This window comes from Photinus pyralis, unplaced genomic scaffold, assembly GCF_008802855.1.
Source record: "Photinus pyralis isolate 1611_PpyrPB1 unplaced genomic scaffold, Ppyr1.3 Ppyr1.4_LG6, whole genome shotgun sequence".
In the NCBI taxonomy this organism is placed as follows: Eukaryota; Metazoa; Arthropoda; class Insecta; order Coleoptera; family Lampyridae; genus Photinus; species Photinus pyralis.
Window position 1 is genome coordinate 29,740,067 of NW_022170663.1, and position 23,843 is coordinate 29,763,909.

At 36.5% G+C, this 23,843-nt stretch overlaps 2 protein-coding genes across 4 annotated transcripts; both read right to left on the reverse strand.

The window, feature by feature from the left end:
* LOC116173433 (ATP-dependent RNA helicase me31b) lies at positions 1-7,173 on the reverse strand. Of its 2 annotated transcripts, none has more exons than XM_031490912.1 (7): positions 7,059-7,173; positions 6,502-6,677; positions 6,376-6,451; positions 5,821-6,325; positions 1,668-1,888; positions 1,419-1,614; positions 1-588 (listed from the first exon to the last, which is right to left on the reverse strand). In XM_031490912.1, exons 2-7 carry the CDS (start codon positions 6,555-6,557, stop codon positions 326-328), a joined length of 1,317 nt encoding a protein of 438 aa, XP_031346772.1. In that variant the 5' UTR covers positions 6,558-6,677; positions 7,059-7,173; the 3' UTR covers positions 1-325. The 2 variants fall into 2 exon arrangements, with proteins under 2 accessions (XP_031346772.1, XP_031346771.1); XM_031490911.1 differs by having other exon boundaries at positions 6,946-7,110.
* Positions 7,174-9,548: 2,375 nt separating this feature from the next.
* LOC116174958 (protein cramped) lies at positions 9,549-22,764 on the reverse strand. 2 transcript variants are annotated; one of them, XM_031492995.1, is made up of 12 exons: positions 22,627-22,764; positions 21,962-22,462; positions 21,661-21,915; positions 17,489-17,692; positions 17,247-17,437; positions 15,310-15,553; positions 14,904-15,259; positions 14,576-14,857; positions 10,580-10,690; positions 10,112-10,529; positions 9,873-10,060; positions 9,549-9,825 (listed from the first exon to the last, which is right to left on the reverse strand). In XM_031492995.1, the coding sequence occupies exons 2-12, from the start codon at positions 22,170-22,172 to the stop codon at positions 9,724-9,726; spliced, it is 2,562 nt and encodes an 853-aa protein (XP_031348855.1). In that variant the 5' UTR covers positions 22,173-22,462; positions 22,627-22,764; the 3' UTR covers positions 9,549-9,723. The 2 variants fall into 2 exon arrangements, with proteins under 2 accessions (XP_031348855.1, XP_031348856.1); XM_031492996.1 differs by having other exon boundaries at positions 22,631-22,762.
* Between the last annotated feature and the right edge of the window lie 1,079 nt (positions 22,765-23,843).

Below are 23,843 nucleotides of genomic sequence, written 5' to 3' on the forward strand. Positions count from 1 at the left end.
GTTCGATGAGGCAAATAATCATCAATCGCAAGAGACTGCAGGAGATTCAGATGCAACTCGAGGATGAGCTCAGTCTCTTGCGACTTGAGATCTCGTGACGATTTTGTGAAATATGAAACGATTCCCGTAATTTTGTTTTGTTTGCTAGGTATAAATCTCTTGTATAAAAAATTTAACAAAAACTGTATCCTTTTCCTGTTTTAGATATAAAGAGAGAAAAATCAAAAGTTCAATTGAGCGCTACTATTTACAAGTTTTCGTTTTTAGTAATCGTCTGTTTTAGTTTAAATTAAATCACATCAAAGTAATCCGTAAGATCACAACATTACTTGTTACCGTCTTCCAAAAGTTCATCTTCCGAGTTGGCGACGTACAAAGACGGATCGATCATTTTCGGTATGGGTTTGATTTCGGTGCCCAACTCCTGCTCGATACGGTGCAGGGCGAACCTATCGTCGTACGTTATGAGGTTGATCGCGATACCTAAATGACCAAATCTGCCCGATCTGCCGATGCGATGTAGATATGTTTCCGCCATTTTTGGAAAGTCGAAGTTGATGACAACGTTTACAGCTTGAACATCAATACCTACAAACATTATTATTATTATTATTTTAATATCACCAAGCATGTGTAAAGAGGAAAATAATCATAAAAAGATCATCTGGCCATTTTGATTGCTAGTTGTACAGGGTGGCCAATTAAGAATGCGAGGTACTGTATCTGGGAAACCTGTCCATCCTAGAGGCTTACGGTAAAAAAATAATTTATTACTAAAACGGCCATGAGAAAAACCTGGAAAATATTTTTAAGTTTCTGAAATGACCGCTAGGGGGCGTAACTGCAATCTGGAATTTACCAGGTTTTTCTCATGGCCGTTTTAGTAATAAATTTTTTTACCGCAAGCCTCTACAATGGATAGATTCTCAGATACAGTACCTCGCATTCTTATTTGGCCACCCTGTACAATTTTTCAAAAGTAGAACCAATACTAATAATCAGTAAACCAGTATAACGATGACTATAACTACATGAAACATACAAAGAGCAGGCTTATAACCAAAATCAAGAAAAAGCGACAAGAAAACATAAACATACCATAGCATAAATCAAGAACATGTAAAAACCGATAGGATAGGAAAAGAAACAGCGAAGTGTAGAAGGAGTCCAAACACAAAGAGGCAAAGGAAAGGAGGACCACAACAGAAGTGTAAATATATGTAGGGGTTCGAGAGTTATCAATAGCATTCTCTAATTTTTTTGTGATGTGCGTGTTCTATTGAATAACTAAAGAGTATCTGAGTTAGTTACGTTGAAGAACACGAGTTAATATAGCGTACAGGTACATCAACATTTGCATGATACCCAAATCTGACGTCAATGTACGCCTCGATTAGTTACACCCTGTCCGTGCCTACCTCTTGTGAAAAGATCGGAGCAGACTAGATTTCTACAGAGACCGGCTCTAAAATCGTGGAACACTCGATTTCTGTGTGCTTGTGCCATTTTCGCGTGTATATAGTAACAACAGTAACCAAGTTCTGTTATTTTCTTCGCCAACAATTCGACTCGTTGCGTTGAATTACAAAATATAATACTTTGGTTAATCTGCAACTGTAACAACGAAAAATTTAAAAAAATGGCTCTCAAATCTCTCGAAATGTTACCTTGGAAAAAAGAGTATTAAGGCAATGCACCTTCTGACGTTCCTGGACAAACGCGTAATATTGTGTTACACCTTTTAACGTTAATTCCTCCATTAAATTTATTTCGTACGGATCGCGTAGATGCTTTTCCATGAACAGTTTCACTGTTAACGGAAAGGTTGCGGAGAACAATAATATTTGTCTCTCCTCAGGCAGTCTTCCAATTAAATGATGAAGCATATCTGAAAAAATAAAACTGTTTATAACTTGTGGACATTACAAGCATAACAAAATAAAAAAATTTCTTTAATTAAAAAAAAATCAATAACAATATTTTGATACCTAGACATCATTATTGTAGTGCTTCACTCGAAAGTGAGAAACAAATAGAAAGCAATAGTCGAGCCATAATATAGAAAAACATAAAATGAAATTTAAATGACAAATCTCTTATGAAAAGTGCCAAATTTAATGCAACCAAAATATCTTCTTAAAACAAGTGAAGATCTGGCTCTCATATTAATTAATTTGAATATTGTTGCTTTGGCTTCCTTATTTTTATTTTCCTTCGTGTGCCATGTATCCAACAATAAAAAGTTGATATTGTCAACTGTTATAGTGCCGGTAACAATTTAAGGAGCGTAAGAGATTTATTTTCTGATAACCCAGTAACATTATTCAAACTCATTATTCTGACAGACAGTTTATTTGATTTAAAAAGTTATTTTCGATGCATGAAATGAGGCGCCCTTCAGAAGAGATTTTGTCTTTTAAAACTAGACATAGGGAAAAACAATACACATAAATCCCTATGTCTCTTCTTAATAAATATCACTGTATATTAAGAACCATAAAAGTCATTAATTAAACAAATAGAAATTTGTGAATGTGTTCTAGTAAAACAACGCAATACATTCAAGAATTAAACAATATTATTATTAAACAATAAGTACTTGAGAGAGTATAAAAAAATGTAAAAAATAACTAGACAACAATATCTTTATTCAAAAAAAAAGCGTCAATAAGAATTAAAACAATGAAAATTCGAATGTAACAAAAGAAAGGATTCATTTACACCATCCTAAACCGATCAATTGTTTATAAAAAGAACAACATGAAAACACAAACTCCCCATTAAGGGAGCAAGATCAAAGCAAATTGGTGCATAAATCAAGATCAAATTTGGAGAAATTTTCCTTTCCCAGGAAATTTGCGGTATTCTCTCACGATTACGGCGATATGCGCGGGTGCACCATCCTGTTGAAACCAACAGAATTTCCATTTGTTTTCTTTTTGTGACAAATTTTCACAATGAGCTCCCTCCAATGTGATACAAGATTCAATCACATTTGCGCAAATATTCCTGGTGTATTTCTTATCGTCTTACAGCCGGCTATAATTCGATTCCTCTGGTCTTCCAAGATTTTCGCTGAGAGTGGAATAAACAAATGACTTAAGAAAACCCCAAAGAGGATTTAAATCTTGTGATTGAGCAGATCAATGTTTCTTTCGTACTTATCAAACCATTTGGATGTACTGTATCTGAATGACAACAAACATTAATTCTAAAATGGGCTGGTGCTCCATCATGCATGAACCAAAAGTGTTCTCAGGCCTAGAGGAATTTCTTCAAGAACAGGTAATTGTATGTCTTTTTTTATTATATGGTTAATATCCGAAAAGCTAGTAGTTTTAAAGACAATTCGATTTTTAAGAAAAATTGGGTATTTGTCAAAATTATTAATTAAATTTTGATTCCATTGATATCTTTTATCCTGGGTCAAGTAAAAGTCCAAAGTTACAGAACTTTATATTAAAAGATCTCACTTTTTTTTAATGGAACACCCTATATATATTTCTGTCATCACTTAGCTCCTCCAAAAACCTTCAACTTTTGATAATAATGTCCTATACCTATCTCTGATAGTTTTCGAAATATCTTGGTTTTCCTGGGTTTTATATTCTAATCTTACATAAGTTATATGTAATTTACACAATAGTGAGGTGGCCATGCAAAAAAAGGCAATTTTTATCTGCCTCGTTCAAAGCTAAAATCATATTTATTAATTCATTTTTCTAATAATTCATTTAAGTCTATAAAAACTGGAGAATAAATTTGATAGTAAAAACATAAACAAATATCTTGGTTTTTCTACTTTTTATATTTTAATCTGAAATAAGTTCTAATTTACATAATAACGAGGTGAATTATGAAAAAAAATGAAACTAATATCATTGACTGGATGACATTAGGAGTTAAATTAAATTTGCTTTGTAGTCAAATGTTTTTACATATTCTACAGTTTTTGGACTTAAAATAAATTGTTTGAAAAATAAATTAACCAATATTTTCGTTTTGGACAAGACAGATAAAAATTGCCTTTTTTTTCATGGCCACCTCACTATTATGTAAATTACATATAACTTATTTAAGATTAAAATATAAAACCCAGGAAAACCAAGATATTTCAAAAACTATCAGAGATAGGTATAGGACAGGGGTCGGCAACCTGAGCCGCATGTGGCTCTTTTGATATAAAGTTGCGGCTCTCCGTATTTATCTAAAGAAATTAGTTCATTTGTTCGAAATTCGCCTTTTTAATTCATCTTATTTGTTTACTAAATAAAAGTACACTTGCAGCAAATAATTATCTAATTTGAGACACTTGTTTACTTTCTGGTATTCTTTTGTTTTTTTTATTATAGCAGCCTACTCCAATGTATAAACACTTAATTAATTAATGAGTACTTTTGTGAAAAATATTGAATAACAAAAACTACAGGGTTTAAACACAGGGCACCCCTTAGAAACATTGAAGAAAACACAAAAGACAATCGAATAGCGAAATAAAATAGTGGTAGTTCCATTTGGAAAAGAATAGTTATAGCACTTTGAACAAATGGCATTGAAACAAGTAAAAATATGCAGGAGGTTCTATTTAAAAAGATCAGTTATTTCTTGACACCGTAAAAATGGGACACCCTGTACATTCAAAAATAATTTCTGTAGATCCGCAACCACCAATATTTTTTACCAGGTGTCAGCTATGTAGGTAAAACCGACGCACTGCTGCAGGACCCTGTAAATAGCCAAATAATATTGAATCAAAATTTTTTTGTGGCTCTAAAAACTGGGAAATTTTGTAAATTGTAATTTTTGGCTCTTCCGTTTCGGTAGGTTGCCAACCCCTGGTATAGGACATTATTATCAAAAGTTGAAGGTTTTTGGAGGAGTTAAATGATCACAGAAAAACATATAGGGTGTTCCATTTAAAAAAAGTGAGATTTTTTAATATGAAGTTTTGCAACTTTGGACCTACCAAAAAAAAACACCCTGTAAGCTATATTTTTAATGTTTCATAATAGATGAATTTATTTGACTTTTATTTAACCCAGGATAAAAGACATAAAACCTGGAATCAAAATTTAAGTAATATTTTTGACAATATATACAGACACTTTCAAATGCCCAATTTTTCTAAAAATCGAATTATCTTTAAAACTACTAGCTTTTCGGATATTCACCATCTAATAAAAACGACGTACAATTACACGTAGAATTCAAAAATGCATTCAAATACAGGTCGTTCTATTTAAAAAAAATGGCGCCCTACCTTGTGGGCGCAACCTGTATAATTCCCAATATTTTTTAAATGTAGAGAATATTCAACCATATCATAATACAAAAGCACTCTATCGAAAAATCTTATCTTCAGGGCATTAAGTTACTCCGCGCAATCGTTGACTCACCCTGTACAAAGTACCTTTCAGTACACCATTTTCGTCATGCAAGTGAAAATGGTACACATTGATTTAATAATGTGTTGTGCAAAGAAGAAAAAATGAATATCTTTGCAATACTGCCTTTCTTTTGTTATTTCATTGTTTTTCTTTTGTCATCATATGATTTTCCTCTTTCACAGGAAAACAGCTTATTGAAAATTGCAAGTTGCACCCAAAACAAAAGACTGTAAATGTTATAATTGATTTGCATGATTTTCGCGATTATAATGATTTAAAGAATATGTAGAAAAATTCTGAGAAAACATTCCTGATTACAGCGAAAAGAAAATCAGAATGTAATCAGTCTGTTCAAGTACACAGATTGATAACACATAATTCTATTTATAACAAAAACTGACATTGATAACAGCACATTGCATTTAAAACATACCTTTAAAATCCTGAGACAGAAGTTTATCCGCTTCATCGAGTACCAAAATCCGACACTGTTCCATTTTGGCAACTTGTTTATCCATGAGATCAAGTATTCGGCCAGGAGTCGCGATAATTACTTGTACTTTTTGATATATACGCATTATATCGTCTCGTAAATTTGTCCCGCCCGTCGTGACCATGACGCGAACGCGAAGGTGCTTCGCCAACTCTATGCAGATTTGCGAAGTTTGAAGCGCCAGTTCCCGCGTTGGCACCAATATTAAAGCCTGTATGTAGTCTTTGTCGGGATCGACTTGTTCCAGCACCGGAATACAGTACGCTCCGGTCTTGCCCGTGCCGTTTTTCGCTCTCGCCAACACGTCCTTGCCCGAAAGCGCGATCGGAATGGACGCCTCTTGTATAGGTGACGGTTTCTCCCATCCTTTCTCGAATATTCCCATGAGCAATTCGCGTTTCAAGCAGAACTCTTCGAACTCGTTGCCACGTGTGTCCGTCACGTCCTATTTGTTACGATTAGAAATCAACGTACAACCGTCAGAAAGTTACCTACACTAGTTTTTATCCGTTTATCCTTCGGGGGTACTTTTAACTTCGATTTCCATCCAATATCGTCCAGCTTGTCGTCACTACAACAGGCGAAATCAGTACGGGTTACACACAAATACCTGCACGTTACAGTTTAGTTTGTAGTGGAACGACGTGATTGTTGGTGGTAAGCGTATCGGTCATCATGATTGCAGGATCGGCGATAATATTCGAATGAGCGTAATAAAAAAATTGGGTTTATAAAACCCACACCACTTTGGCCGTCTACAATATGCAGTTATAGACCAAATTAATAGAAAAAGTAACCTGTAAAAAAATCACTGATAAAAAACAGAACAGGGGGGGGCTAAAATTGGGTCAAAAATTTCACCGTTAGCCGAAACTGTGAAATATCGAAATTTCGAAATGAACGAAGCTCTCCGTTGAGTGAACCGTAAAAAATAAAGCAACGCAATCTAATCTCAAAGCGGATGTTTGAAGATAAAAAATTTATAATTTTTAGAAACGTAAAATGGCTTCGCCATTGTCAAATGGAGGATGAGAAAAGCAAACAAAACTACGGACGAGTTTTTACCTGTTTCTTCGCCCTCGATCTAGAAATTTACGATGCTCGTTTTGTTCAGACCCTTACGCATTTCACTTTTATTCATTTATTCGCGAAAATTACGATTTGACATCTATTTTTACCTTGATATGAAGAACGCCTTACACGCACTTTAATAAAGAAAGCAAAGTTGATTGAAGTCCCCTCCCGCTCGCTAACCCGACACGAAGATTTGCGCCATCTACCGGGTGTAATCTGGAATACCAACACTATCGATACATCTGCCATTGAATTTGATACTTACAAATTCAAGGCATTTGTTTAGTTTATGAACAACAAAATTGGGGGGGAAAAAAACAACCGGGACGTTTTCTAATCTTTTTCTTCTTCCTTCCAAAATTTACAACTTGAGTTGTATTTATAGTCAATCTTCCCTTCTCCGTTCAAGAACCCTTTATGTAGTAGGCAACACACAATACATCGATCCCGTATTTCATATTTTCGGCCTGTTTTCAGGTCCGTAGCCAGGCGTAGACCGCGTTTTGCCCTCTCTAAAAATTATTATTTTGATAGCTCCTTTACAAAATACGAAACATAAATGTACCCAACCATGATTATACAGTGTGGCTGATTATACGGCGGGACATAGGGAAATAACATGGAAAAATACATTTTCATCAATTCCTGCTGCCCATTTGAACCTAAAAAAAAATAAAAAAAGCCTGGGATAGATAATTAAAATCGGCATTAGGTGTCACCAAAAAAGCGTGCCAGTTTGCACCGACAAATTTAAGCGGAGCTTAGCTTAAAATCCATGAGAATAATGGCAATAATCGTTGCCATGGATTTTAAGCTACGATTAAGTTAAGCTCCACTTAAATTTGTCGGTGCAAACGGCCATAAGCCCTTTTTAAAAGTATAAAAATTAGTAAAAGAATTGGTTGGCCATGATTTACCTACCGCATTTGTTGCCTACACGTCAAAATGAATTATTACACTACAGAAGAAAAGGTCTTTATTGTAATAGTACATTATATATCAAGGTAGAGAAGTACAGTATTATTGCCTGAGCACCAAGATTACATCTCGAGGCGCTTGCGCCGAGGGGTGTAAGGTGCAAAGGCAATAATAGACTTCTCTACCGTGGTATATATACTATTTTTTTCACTACTAGCACTTGAAGTCCTCTAAATTAACATATTATATTGATAAGAAAGTGAACGGTTGGACAGAATTTTTTGTTTCTTAATTTAACATGTCAATCAAGTGTGTAGAAGTTCAAGTCAAACAGGCCGTATTTTGTTCTGTCATCGAGATATTTTCAAAGAGTAATTTCGTTCGAATTTTTTCAAAATGTGATAATTTTAGGTATGGAATTCCTCTGGAAATGGCGGATGGTGGCAATTATTCATTTTAGAGAACTTGTCTAAATGTTTATTGAGCCAAATTTGGGGTTGTGTTTTCTAAAAGTGACAGCGTGACAGTTCTCATTATTGACTACTAGTTAATAATGTTCACATTATTAACCGCTTTGAACAACTGCCGAGAAAGCCTACTTTACAAGTGGAAAAAAGGTTAATAATCATGTCATCAGACGCTAGTAGTGAAAGAACATCATTATTATGCCCTTAATACATAAATAACTATTAAATATGTACCGGTGTCCAAAGAAGATTCATGATATTAACCAGTTACGTCACACACTATATATGCGAATGACTTCAAGGCAAAGCTTAAATTCAGAATTGTGTTTAGCCTCACTACCACCAACCGAAGAAGCTGCCAAACAGCACATTAATATCATGAATCTTTTTTTTTTTTATTGATGTATTGCCCCATGTGAATTATTTGGATATATTTAATGTAGCAGGTAAGTAGAGGGAGGCAAATAATTGAATGTTTTTATTTTCTTTAGGTTATCGATTTCGAAGCTCACTTCATCATCAGACCTGGCTAAAATATATAAACGACTCTAGTGAGCCGATAACCTAAAGAAAATAAAAACATTCAATTATTTGCCTCCCTCTACTTACCTGCTACATTAAATCATGAATCTTCTTTGGACACCGGTACAGATTTAAAATAATTTTAAGTCCTGATTTAATTAAAACTGCTATATCCGCATTACGTTTTTGAAATACATCTAAGTCTCGACACAGATGTGAATAATCACCCAATTATTGCGTATTTTACTTTAAAATCCTTATTTTCAAAATTGGGCATACAAAACAGTTTTAACTAATTCAGATATTTACCAAATTTTAAAAAAATCCATATTGCTAAATCATACAAATTTCAATAACTTTTTTGTTTTTTGATCAATAGACTGAAACTTTTTTTTATTACAGGTAATTTTTGATTCTCCATAAAAAAAGTCTCTTGAGTTTTTTTGATATAATGTATACTTTACGAAATATTTAATAAATTCGAAAAAATCGAGATGGCGGCCATTTTTTTCCAAGTTCCACCAATGCGACAAAGTGCGATTTTTGAGGAGTTAATAAGGACCCTATTGGGTACTCATTTCCGCAGAGATCACTTTGTTACTAATTTTTTCTACCTTAACCACCTATTTTGACTAGCCTATGTCCCATAGGAACCCGTTTCTTTCGCCTCGACGATCATGGACAAAATTGCACTCAGATAAATATGTATTTTTATATCAAATGACAATTGTGTCATAAATAAATGAAACTCCTTCATAAAAAAAATACAAATGAAAATCTCAACAGAATTAAACAAACACTATTATTACATATGGAAAATCACTGTACTTTTACTTTAAATAACTGCACCAATTTGAGACACTCATTTTTTGACATCGGATACGACCTCCGCCGCCAAATCGGCAAACTTTGCGACGTAGTCCACACTACTCTCAGTAAGTAAACATTGCAGTTGCGCGTCCATCTAAAATTAAGAAGCGTGTATCGTTTTAGTCTCATCTCTCACCCTACATCTTGCGACGAGAGCGGATTGTCATCCGTCTGCACTCCGCACTGTGTCGTTTTCATCGGAGATTCCAGATGGCCCAGAAAGCTGCTCAGCGAAAAGTCCGCGACCTCCGAGTTTAACCAGTGATGTTCGTTCTCCTTTAAAATTCGCGACGGACTCGTCGGAGGCGTGCCGTTCGACGAGAGCAAACCTTGAACAGATTTCGTCATTTCGACGCGGCCGTAATTAACGAGGTGCGCACCTGAAAAACTCGGCAGCTCTTTGTTCTCTAATACTGATTGGTTTAAGATCTCCCCGGTCTGTTGAGCCATCGCCAGGTCCAGGAGGTTCGAGATGCTCGTGGGGGAACCGACGCGACTAAGCGTGACGGCGTTATCCGAGACGTCCAGCGCGGGGGGATCGACCGTGGTGTTGTCGGTCGACTCGGACGATATGTTGACGACGTTTGAGATGTTATGCTCGCTTCGGTCGATGTTTACGATCTTAGGCGCTATCGAACGAGGAGTGTTGTCCTGCGCGATGATGTTCATTTGCACTATCTGCCGCCCGGTGCCCGTTTTGTTGGGCAAGAGGGGTAGTCGTCTCTCAACGACCACCTGTTTCGATCTCGGCCGTCGGCCGCGTCTGTTGCAGTAGCGCGGCTGCAATCGTTGGATTGACTAGTGGAACGAGGCGTAATTGTCGCCATTTTCAACTTGCCAATACTTACCGCTAGTTGTGCACGTAGTACGTCGATGTTTGGAGATACCGGTCGGCGAAAAAGCGTCGATGATTGTACCACTACTGGCGTGGCAGAACTATTCTGAACAGTAGGCGCTTTCTATAAGAAAAATTTAACAATCGAGTCTAGTTCTTATGAGTCAACAATAGAAGATACAGTTACGTTCTTTGGAAGACGTTCCCCCTTCCATCTAAAGTGTTTTCTAGAAACTAGTTAGCGCATTACAGAGTCGCCTAGCTCTAGAAAGCTTTTGAATACTCCTGGAAAGCGTATAAAAGACTCTGTAGCATCTTTAAAGTGCTTTATTTTCATTAATAATAATTTATTGAACCTTTGTTACTATTCATACAATGGAAATGTATGGTAACATTTATGCCAATAAGCGTTATGACAGAGTTATAATAATAATAATATAATAATAATTGTATTTATTGTTCAACAGAAAATAACAATAATAACAGAAAAATAAAGCAGAAATAGCACACAATAAAAACAAGTATAAATTGTGCACAACTCTTGTGCAGATAAAACGCATTTTTTTAAACCGAAATAGCTTAGTAAATGGTTGAGTTATAAGGAAGTAACATGCTATCAATGTTTACTTTCTTGGTAGATAATTACGTAATGGGAAAGGCCGCCTGGCATACATTAAAAATCCTCAAACACTCCATTCTGCAGATATTTGCACTGAAATCACCAGTTCTTCCTGACGTTTCACTTGCCCTTTGTGAGTACCCTCTTCCGACAATCTGTTCTAGAGATATAAGGAAATATATTCGATCACGATAAGAGGTCGAGGAGGAAGGCTATGGATGGTAGAAATTAGTTCCTTTCGTTGATACCTTCATTAGAGTACCGTGAAGGATAAAACCAGTTCCACCCCCCGCCCCCCAAACCTCCTCTTTTGATAAGGAGTCAGAAAGAAAGACGGTAGTTAGTATAAACCGATTCCTTTCGGTGAATCCTTTAATAGAACCCCCCCCCCTCACCCTCTGATCACGAAAAAAATTCGCGCAGGGAATTCAGCCCCCCCCCCCCTAACACAGCGAAATGTGAGGGCCGTCTGGCACACCTTCAAGTTATAGGCGACCTATTGCAAAAAATTCCAGGACTCTTAGGACAGGGGTCGGCAACCTATTGAAACAGAAGAGCCAAAAATTACAATTTACAAAATTTCCTAGTTTTTAAAGAGCCACAAAAAATTTTTGATTCAATATTATAATAGGAGTATTTGGCTATATACAGGGTCCTGCAACAGTGCGTCGCTTTTTCCTACATACCTGATACCTGGTAACAAATATTGGTGGTTGCGGATCTACAGAAATTATTTTTGAATGTACAGGGTGTCCCATTTTTACGATGTCAATAAATAACTGATCTTTTTAAATAGAACATCCTGCATATTTTTACTTGTTTCAATGCCATTTGTTCCAAGTGCTATAACTATTCTTTTTCAAAGGGAACTACCACTATTTTATTTCGCTATTTGATTGTCTTTTGTGTTCTCTTCAATGTTTATAAGGGGTGCTCTGTGCTAAACCCCGCACTTTTTATGTTATTCAATATTTTTCACAAAAGTACCTACTCATTAATTAATTACGTGTTTATACATCGGAGTAGGCTGCTATAATCAAAGAACAAAAGAATACCAGAAAGTAAACAAGTGTCACAAATTACATAATTATTTGCTGCAAGTGTACTTTTGATTTCGTAAACAAATAAGATTAATTAAAAAGGCGAATTTCGAACAAATGAACTGATTTCTTTAGATAAATATGGAGAGCCGCAACTTTATATCAAAAGAGCCGCAGGTTGCCGACCCCTGCTCTAGGACCATTCCCTACAAGTAGTTCAAAATGGCAGAAGTGGGTCCGGACGGACGGACGAACAAACGCAAACAATAGCACATTTTTTTTAATTCTTGAAAAAATGCCAAAAAAAAAGATAAAAATAATAATTAATTATCCAAATCCTTCTAAATGAAGTAAATAGGCACATAGAACTACAAGAAAATCTTCCACCCCCAATAAATCTTTGTGCCCATTAAATCATCTGGTCCAGGAAAGAACTTTCCACCACGCTGAATCTCAGAACTTGCTAACTAACCCAGAACAACCTTTTTTGATGCTGGAAATCATGAAAGTGAAGTGCTAAGGCTTCGTTCAGACACGGCCGTAATCGCGCCGCCGCAATGTAACTAAACTAAAACGAACAAAGGTCGCTATACACCGATTTTACACAACCGTTACAAATCCCTCCCCTCCCCTCTCTTCCGAGAAAAAAAAGTTTCACTGCAATCCGGCAAAAACCTCTTGTGCAGATAAAGCGCATTTTTTTTACCGAAATAGCTTTTGTTTTGACATCACCAATAGACAATCCGTTCTTGAGGTATAATTGTTGGGGGGGGGGGGGGGCTTTTGGACAGCGAAATTTGATGGCCGTTTGGCACACCTTCAAGGTATAGGCTACCAACTGCAAAAAAAATGTATAAAAAAGTTATAACCAAATAACCAAAGAAACCAAATTAGAAAAACCCCGAAGTACACCTCATCCGTCCGACTTCTCCATCGAAAGTGTTTCAGTCATACCGCATGATGCCCTACATTTGGTAGGTAACAGCCAAACTCTCCACTCCTTCCAAGAGTTCTTCGGAGTTTATCGTGAAGCGATACAACTCCGCAAGCAAAAAATAGAAAAAAGGTAATATTAAGATAAAGATAATAGGGGGAAGAAATAAACCCCGAAAATTCCATCCCAGATTACATAGAGAGTAGTTGTACCGGGTGACCCAATAAGACTGTTCCTCGGCCACATCTCGGGAAGCGTTCTTAGGGGTAAAAAAAATTATTGGGTAAATCGGTTATGAAGAATCGCTGGAAAATATTGTCAAGTTCTAAAAATTGACCACCAGAGGGTGTAACTGCCATCTTAAATTTTAAAATTGCATTTTCTTTAAATTTCGCATAATAAACTAAACATTCTTTTTTCACTAATTTTAAAAATCAGTTATTTCAAAAACAAAGATGGCGTGGAGCGTTCAATTGTTTTTGCACTGCTTTAATCGTTTGACCGATTGTAACAAATTTGGTATCGTTAAAAAAAAACATTCCTTGGAAAACAAGAATAAACCAAAATATAGTTAATTTAGTTGAATCCTTTTCCGCCAGGGGGCTAGTTTTGACACTATGATCCAAAATTCTAAAAAAATCAAATGGAATGTTATGACTTTTTCTTTATGAAAAAGTAGCCAGTGAAAACCGTTTTTCAAAATCTCGTTCCTAACCTCAAATATTGGGAAAATGATATTAATTAATTACTTAATTAATAAAAATGCTTAAATTGTCATCTTATTTGACGTATTTCCGGTATTTGTCGATGGCGCGAAAGATTGTTTGTTACACTTTTAGGTAGGCATTGGAAAATTAAACAAATGAAACACGATGCATTAAAAAATAATAACAGCCGTAATTTGTAAATTATTCTCCTGTATTTACATTCAGAAAGTGCAGTTTTTTGAATTTGTAATCTTTATAAATCTTTTCTAAAATTGGCCCCACATAATTATGTAGTAACTGATACGACTCGTCCATTAATCACGTGACACTCGAGGAGGGGGGGGGTAAAAAATCATGAAACATCACAAGGAGGAGAGGGGGTTTAGCGATATAATCACCTGTATATTTTTTCGCTAAAATGCTTTTTTTTTTAGTAATGTAAAGTAGTCCATGGAAATAAAGAGTATTTATTATTATTATTATTATTTAAAGATAGCATTTTGAACATTTTTAAGATAGTACTCCATACTAAAAAAATACGTGATTTTGAGTAGGGGGAAGGGGGGGTTAAAAGTTGCTAATTAATGGACGACCCCTAATAATATACTTTTGTATTTTATATTTTACACTTAGACAAATAAATGCATAATGCAATTGTTTAGGCTCTTTCTATGCCTAGGCAATAAATAAAAAAACAATTGCCACTTACCTCTTGAGATTCTCCTTTGTCCACATTAGCGAGTCGGTTTGTCTTAGGAGTGAGAGGTTTCGATTTAGCAGTGTTCGGTTTACTTCCATTGCAAATGTGCCCGCAAGGGCAGTGTATTATATTTTTCCGGTACTGCATTTTCGCTATGGACAGTAACCTCGAAAGCGTTCCATGAAGAACATTTGGAGAATCTTCCGATACCCCATCCTCGTTATCACAGGTTTTGACTTCTGCGTCGTTATCCCAACTATACTCTAGGATTAGTTTCGAATTAGATCCGAACTACAAGTTTACTAATTACAAACAGAACAAAACAGAAAATTACCACCATAAGGTAAAGCTCGCCTATAGATAAAGTGCCACAATTCTGCGAAGACCATCCCTTTCGTACATTACTAATAAACTCTTCTTTAACGGCGCCTTTGTCCTTAACTTCTTCGACGCACTCGACCTTCACGACTTCCTTGTGCTCGGGAATCACATTCTCCTGATTTTGCAGCGACAGTATCGTGTTCACAGCTTCATCTATAACTTGGTCGAAATTGCTCGTGACCTCCGACTTGATACAGTTCTCGTTACTGTCCGTCTGAGACGACGTGGCTCCGCCCTTACTACTTGTAACTATCGCCTTATCACCCGTACTTTCATTTCGAGATCGTTTGGAACCGCCCTTCTTTGCCGCACCTGCGAATTATTCGCAATTGTGTATCGCACGCCAGATCTACCCCTCCTACCTTTAACAACCCACAACTGTTCGCCCGGAACTTTTACGCCGATCCTCTCCTCGAAAGCGTTCAGGCAAATGCTATGACTGGTAAGGTACTCGCTTAAATTAATGCTAGGCAATTCGATTGGAGTTTTCGGTTGCGGACTTAGTCTTAGAAGAGGATCTAATGCGGTCTTGTGAACGTCTATAATTTTTTTATCCGGCACACAATCGCGAGTATATTCGTTCGCTGAATTTAACATATTTTCGTACTAAAGCAATGTTAAGGATATACGCTGCGTTGAATTATTACAAATAAGTTCGTTGTTTTTGTATACAGAAACGGAAGTTTAAGGAGCTTTCATTTTGTAAATAAAATTTTTAATTTAACCTGAATTGACTCTGGTTGTAACGGCCTTTTGAGCTCAGAAGGGCGCTTTCTGCCTTATCTGTAGCAGATAACAACACAAACAAACAAACAAGAGGGATAGTGAATAGCGCGGCACAAAAACATTGCGGGATAGCAATGTCTAACGTCTGACACTGGGGTAAATGGTATACCAAAACCGTAATAATACTCATAATTCAATTTACGTTAACTAAACAAAAGCAAAACTTTCACTCGACCACGGATTTTCCGTACAAATCGGAATATAAAAGCATGAACGTGACGTTAACTCAACAGAACTACTACAGAAGTGTGGAGGAACCTCTTGTGTTATTTGTATTTTTTTATATATACATTGTTCCTTTTTCTGTTTTTTTTTTGTGGAAATAAACATTATTATTATTAAACACCGAAGATAATGACGGGACACCCTGTATATAAGAATTTTCAACTTATTAAGTATAAATCTGCGGCATTATTTGAAATAAGCACAGAATTGGTTCGTTTTATTTGAATTTGTATCTGTTTGTTACTTTTAGAAATCTTAGAATCGCGTAGTTTTCGTTTATCACTTTGCGTATTTGATTGTAAAACGTGAAATTGCGTAAAATACATCTGTTCGTTTGCGATAGGTAGTTTTCCTGGGCGAAAATTAATTAACGCACGTGTTTTCTCGCTGCTAAGAGATGAGGTATTTCAAAGAATGCGCGTTATTTTCGGCGTAAGTTGGGACGTGCCCCTCAAAACTACCGAATACCTGAACTTAGATGTCTGTAATAAAAATATTTTAATGTATAAAATACAACATTGCAAATAGTATTAAATATAACAAATGATTCATCAAAAGTTAGGAAATTTTACTCCAAAAACTCCAAACTATATAGAGTGGTCCATACGAAAAAATATACTTTAGGGTCGTATAAGAAAAACCAAACACCCTGTATAAAAACTGTGTATCATAATAATAATAATAAATGTTTTTATTGATTAGCAGTTCTACATTTGCAATAAGTACTGCATATATCAATTAGGTGAAAGTTCAGATTTTTTAGGTAAAACCTAATCTGATATTCTACTTTAACCTTAATAACTTTATGAAAGCATCCAGTTAGGTACAGACAGAAAGAACAACAAAAACAAAAAAAAAAGATGAACGATTGAAAAGAGAAAAAAAGAAAAAGAAAGGGAACAAGCTAAATTATTGTACGTTTTGTATAATAAACAAGTATTGTTTATATTTGCACTTAATCGTGATGGATTTTACATAAACATGCTCTAGGAAAGGTTTTGCCAAAATCAATTGTCTTTAATAAAAAGAAATTTATGAGGCATTAATGAAATCGGCTGAATTCTAGAAACGCCTCCTAGCGGCCAAACGATTTGACATCATCAAGCCAGTCACCTCATTTCTTTCGATCTCATAAAATAAAGTATGTTTACATAGGAAAGTGTCCAACTTGGACCACACTGTACACACAGAAAAATTCTTATTCCTTACAAAGTTTGTAAAATGATCTAAAACATTTGATGAAATGATTGCCTCGAGCTTAGGAAGCTAAAAATCAAAAAAAGGATACAGCTACTGAATCCGCAGTCTGCCACTTGCACGTCAAGAACTTCATTAACGTACTCAGTCTTTTCTGTAAAGGAAGTGATGCTTTAATTCGCGGATTCTGCGATATGCCCTGAATCCGTAACCACGTGCTCATGTCTTTGGCGACCAGCTCGACGTTGACGCGCGTCGGCAATTTCAAATCGTCGTGTTTCTCTAAAACGAAACGAGTGAGTGCGACACACGCGAGTCATTGGGAAAACTTACCGTCCAACTGATTCAGCTTACGGAGCGCTCTACACATCGGCGTTTTAACGCGTATGGTTTTCCCTTTAAATCGTACGCAAACCGTGCCACGATATATGAGCTCGTTTAGCTTCATGCAGGTCTTCTCGCTGACCGAGCCGAGCTTCTTTCTCAGCTCTCCGTAGTTGATTAGTGCGTAAAGTTCTTGTGCCAATTTTTTTATGTCTATAAAATTGTGAATAAAGCATAGAGAATGGATCAACCGGGAAGTAGCAATAACAAATGTGCGCCTATTTCTACAAAGGTAATTGTTTTATTTAATGTTTAGATTATGTAGATTAGAAACGTAGCACTCTACCAATCAGTTCGTGTTGCTCTTATCAATATCAATATCGGAATTCAAAATAGCAAGGTTAAGTGGAAGACCAGATGGCAATATTTTATTGTCAATCTGAACTTCTTCCTCTTGTTCACTTTTTATTATTAATTTTAGCGCATTTTCCAACAAAGTTGGGTGCGCTTTCTCAGCCACTTTCTCTGTCCGTCTGTCTGTCCGAGGCCTTAACTACTCCTACAGTTTTCAAGATATTCAGTCCGTTCGTTGCATTCGGTAGCGTATAGCTCTAGAACCTGAGCCAATGAAAATCTTGACAATTAAACTGCGCATGCGCAATGTCAACTTTCTTATTTATGGAGGTATTTCTTGGAATTTTAACCAATGTTGCTTTTGGTGCAAGCAAACATATCGCATATTGTAAACATCAGATTAATGCGCAGGATGCGCAATATCAACTGTTATTTATCGAGATATCTTTTTGAAATTTTAATCACAGATGCTTCTGTTAAAATTAAAGTTAAAACAACTGATATTGCAAAAATTAGATGTGCGCATGCGCAGTCAGTGCCAACTTCTTTATTTATCAAGATATTTCTTTGAAATTTTAACCAAAGATGCACATAGTAAAAATCAAATCCACGCATGCGCCGACTGCAAAATGCCAACTTTTTTACTTATGAAAATCTCTCAGCCACTGCCACGTGGTCGGCAACCCCACCACACTAATAGTCTTCACGGTTGGCAAGTTATCAAGAAAAAAATTCGCGATTGGCTTTCAAGCTCGGGCAAGTTCTGTTTACCCGCAGACAGAGAAAGGGCAGCCAAATACCAATCAGACCAAACCCACTAAGGAGGCTGGGCCGTCAAACCAAAGAAGCCTCTGGTGGAACACAACCCACCAAGGTGACCCCAACCAGACGAGTACGCCCTGCTTCACACAAGAGGGAGGAAAAATAGCTCAATGTTCCATAATGGCACATGAAATTTATACAGGGCGAAAGCGGCACCACGAGCGCATTATGTACAGGGTGGCCAACTAAGAATGCGAGGTACTGTATCTGAGAATCTATCCATCGCAGAAGCTTGCGGTAAAAAAATTTATTACTAAAACGGCCACCAGTAAAGCCTGGAAAATATTTTTAAGTTTCTGAAATTACCGCTAGGGGGCGTAACTGCAATCTGGAATCTAAAAAAGTGATGTTTCTGTGAATTCCGATATATTAACCTAACAAAAAAATGTCCGGTCTTTGAAGTTGACGATAATCTGAACAATTTTTGTTTGACAATTTTTCCTGTATCTCTAAAAATGAAGTGGTGGGGGGTATTCAAAGGTTTCCGTAAAGAACACCCTGTATCTTCGAAACGGCTGAGCCGATTTAAACAAACTCGGGTTAGTTCAAAAGAGCTATTCTTCAGGTACAAATATTATACTATTTGAAGTTTTGTTAGTTTCACATATCACCACTTGAGGGCTTTTTTCGACACTCCAACAGAAATGGTTAATTTTCACAAAAAATTAAACGCATTGGTTCAATTTTTTTTTCAAGCAAAAGTACCTAAATGATGCCTAAACAAACTCGCCAAAACGGTGTCTCGATATCTTGAGATATATATATATTTTTATATCGTGATGGCCAGCATTTCGGGCATTTACGGCGGCATTAAAAACTTCCTTTTTTAAATCGATACACCTTAGGGCCACAAATGATATAATAAAAATAATTCGGGAAAAATTAGCTTAAAAAAATAAAATTTTGAGGGTACAAAATCCTCTTTGGTCTAAAGTTAGGAACAAGCTTTCGAGATGCGGTATTCGCGAGCTTGTTTAGGCATCATTTAGCTACTTTTTCATGAAAAAAAAAAATCAAACCAACGCATTTAATTTTTTTGAGAACATTAACCATTTCTGTCAGAATGTCGAAAAAATCCCTCAAGCGGCGATATCTGAAACTAACAAAACTTCAAATATTATAATATATGTAGCCGAAGAATAACTCTTTTCAATTAACCCGAGTTTGTTAAAATCGGCTCAGTCGATTCGAAGATACAGGGTGTTCTTTACGGAAACCTTTGAATACCCCCCGCCACTTCATTTTTACAGATACAGGAAAAATTGTCAAACAAAAATTGTTCAGATTATCGTCAACTTCAAAGACAGGACATTTTTTTGTTAGGTTAATATAGCGGAATTCACAGAAAAATCACTTTTTAGATTCCAGATTGCAGTTACGCCCCCTAGCGACCATTGCAAAAACGTAAAAATATTTTCCAAGTTTTTCTCGTGGCCGTTTTAGTAATAAATTTTTTTACCGCAAGCCTCTACGATGGACAGGTTCCCAGATACACTATCTCGCATTCTTATTTGGCCACCCTGTACAATGTTTAAAGAACATCTAGACATGGCCCTTATCCAAGAACCCTGTTATTGAAGGTTATCCACATTCTACAGAGCCTCTGATCTATGAAAGGGGCAATACCTCCCTCAGGGCAGCGGGTGCATAACAAAAGACCTGGTAGCTGTGGTGGTCAAAGCACCAATAAGCACCAGTGTTGCCAAAATAGCGTCGTGCTTCAGCATACCTCCCAGAAGAGAACGTGGCAGCAGTGCCTCCGCCGCCGGAAGTACGGAGGAGGCTATCTTCTTATAGGATGTGACGCCAACTCCCATCACTTCCACTGGGGCAGCACAGACACAAACCGTACCTTTTGGATTTTCTTTTGTCAGAGGAATTAAAGATACCCAATCAAAGCAAAGAACCAACATTTGTAACCAGAAATAGGAAAGAAGTCCTGAATATTATCTTTGCCCTCCTCCTTTCTAGCAGCAGGCAGAATAGTGGGTGGGGAGGGGGGTCTCTAATGCGCCCTCTCAGACCACAGGCAAATCTGCTATATAGCATAAAAGCAGAGAAACATACCGAACATTCATACTGAAATTCTGTGACTGTACAGGGTGACCCAATAAGACTGTTCCTCAGCCATATCTCATGAACCGTTCGTCGTATGACTTAGGGGTAAAAAAAATTATTGGGTAAATCGGTTATGAAGAATCGCTGGAAAATATTTTCTAAGTTCTAAAAATGACCACCACCAGACGCCATCATTTTAAAAGTGCATTTTTTTAAAATTTCGCATAAAAAAACTATAAAAAATTTTTCACATTTTTAAAGAGAATCAGTTTATCTATCATTGTCGTAAAAACAAAACTCAGTTATTTCAAAAATAAAGATGGCGTGAGGCGTTCAATTGTTTTTGGAATAACTTGCTTTAACTTCTTGACCGATTGTAACAAATTTGGTATCGTTGAAAAGAGCAGCAAGAATCAACCAAAATATAGTTAATTCAGTTGAATCCTTCTCCGCCAGGGGGCTAGTTTTGACACTATGACCTAAAATCCTAAAAAAATCAAATGGGACCAATTGAGGAACCAACACTAAAACCGTCGGCAGCTCAAGCTTCCAGATTCTGACAGTACATTAATCGAAAAGGAAACAAGAGAAGCCGTACATCGCTTGCTCCGACCAGGCCACTGTGAACTGGTAGAGATAGGTTTCTGCAATTACAGCCTATGAAACCTATTTAGACTTACTTAATAACTAGCAATATTGATAAATCAACAGTAGATTTTAATAATCAAACTAATAACTAAATGTTAGTGGAGTTCCCCAAGGAAGTATCTTGGGGCCAATTCTGTTTTCATTATTGATCTTTAAACAAGCGACTGAAGTTTTTGGTTAATTTGTTGTGCATTGGTAATCCCTAAATGGAAGACAGCTACATTTCCAATTTAGAACACAAGTAAAATCGATTCGCTTTGTATAAATAGAGCACACACCCCGAGCAAAAGTGTGTTTACCATCTGAAAACTTTAAATGCTTGGAGATCTTGTGAAATGTGCGGTAATAAAAGTGTCTAACTTGGTCTTTTGTTTTCAATACCGAATCCGGAAGTCCTTTTCGTTTCAATTTCGCCGCAATAGATAAATAGATCGATTCAAAATCCTTGCCGAACTCGTTCAATGCTTCGAAGAACAAATTCTTATCCTCTTGTGACCATGTGGGACGCAACTGACGTTTATTCGCCTCGGGTTTTACCTCCTCCTTTGTAGTTTCTGAAGGGCGAACGTTGTAAAAGAGAAACGGCGTATGTTTTTTTACCTTTTTTCGGTTCCGCTGTTGAGGACGTCGGTACGGAGTTCGCAGAGTCCAATTTCATCTTCTTGAACACACGAGCACTCGTCCGTAGTTGCTGGCTTTTGCAGTCGGAACCGTCAACATTGTTGTAAGTCGTGACAGATCCCAGTAACTCTTCTATCGGTATGTTATTCTGATCGAGAACTGGTTTGGAAATATTCACCGTTTCACTCATGTTGCTTGTGCACTATTCCATTGTTCTCAATGAAAAAAACCTCGGCGAATACTTGGGAAGCAACCTAACCTGTCTTTCTTCTGGTTGCTAGTGAGAAAACCCACTTAGGATTCAGGTAAATTCGCTGTTATTAAAATAATGGAATCATAATTGCTTTTCCCACAAGCAATACACAGTGCACTTTTCCATGTCTTTATTGGCCAAAAGGAGGAATTTCCGTACAGTAAACCATGCCCAATCGATTTTTACAACTTCTTTGAATATAACTTCGAAGATCTCCTCGGGAAAACCTGCAAAATAAGACGGTTAAAGAAATTTACAGTTAACAAGTTGGAAAATTAATGCAAATGGCGCTATTGAAGTGTGGCATAATTTTCCGAAAATGTAATATAAATCTTCGATAACGGTCCCGAAAATGTACGCGAGCCAGTTAAGAAAGACTTAAAATGTTTACCTACGAGAATTTTTAAGTGATTTGTAGAAAACTAAGGGCGAAATGTCCCATTAAAGTTGAAGAACACAAATTTCATAGCTGTTGATCGGTGTTATTTTCGCGACTTGAGATGATTTCTATTGCCAACCTAAAATTTTTTAAAAAGTTTTTCTGGGAAAAATTCAAATTGGGGTAGCGATTGGGGAGTGTGGGGGCTTCAAATACCTACCTGCATTAAAAATCTCCAGCAAACTTAAGTAGAAATTCGATAGGGATGGAATGAAAATGAACTGGGATAATGGATGGTACAAACACCCATACGCCATCATAAGTGAAGTTTATCCATTGAAGGCTTTTCTAAACGATCATTTACTAGAAAATCAATCCACCAATAATCCTTGAGAATTTTGGGGTGTGATCCTAAGGCTTCTTAGGAGTCCTTACACCGTTTAGCCCGTAGAATCCAAAAAATGGATGATCATCAAGATCTGACCACCAGAAACAGGAGGCTAAAATCAGCTTTCAAGAATTCTAAATAACAATAGATAGATATCTTTAAAACAATCGATTACACCAGTGTTTCTCAACGGGGGCCATATGGCCCCCTAGGGGGCCACGATGTATTTCTTGGGGGCCACAAACGAAAGACAGAATCTTGGTGGGCCACGGAAACTTTTCAGTGGGCCACGAAAATTCACTTCTACAATATCTTGCTGAAATACTAAAATTAAATAAATGTACCAAAAATGGTACAAAAATTATACAATTTAATTTAATTATAACTTATATTTGGGGTACATATAGGGTGGTATAGGGAATCGAAAACATCCTATTTTGGTTTTGATCCGTAACCATCTGCAAAGTTGTTGAAGGTGTCAAAATTTTAAGAGTAATAACGGCTTGAAAAAGATTTTTAAATTTTTTCGCATACACTGGCCAAAATTGCTTAAAAAACTGTTTTTGTGAGTTCCTTTGTTTTTGAGAAGTTTGAATTGAAAAGTTTATCAGTAAATCAGAGTGAAAAATGTTAATTACAAAAAAGATGTGTCTTGATGAGGTCCACAAAAAAGGCTTCTTTTTGCGTCGGATTCAAAATAAAGGCGCTATAGGGCATTTTCTAAATGTTATACTATGACCAAAAGTAATAAATTGCAATGACTATTAAAAGTAGTCGGAAAGTCAACTCAGGAGTTTATCTATACCTAGACATGTGTTTAGACATTTTTTTTGTAAAGACT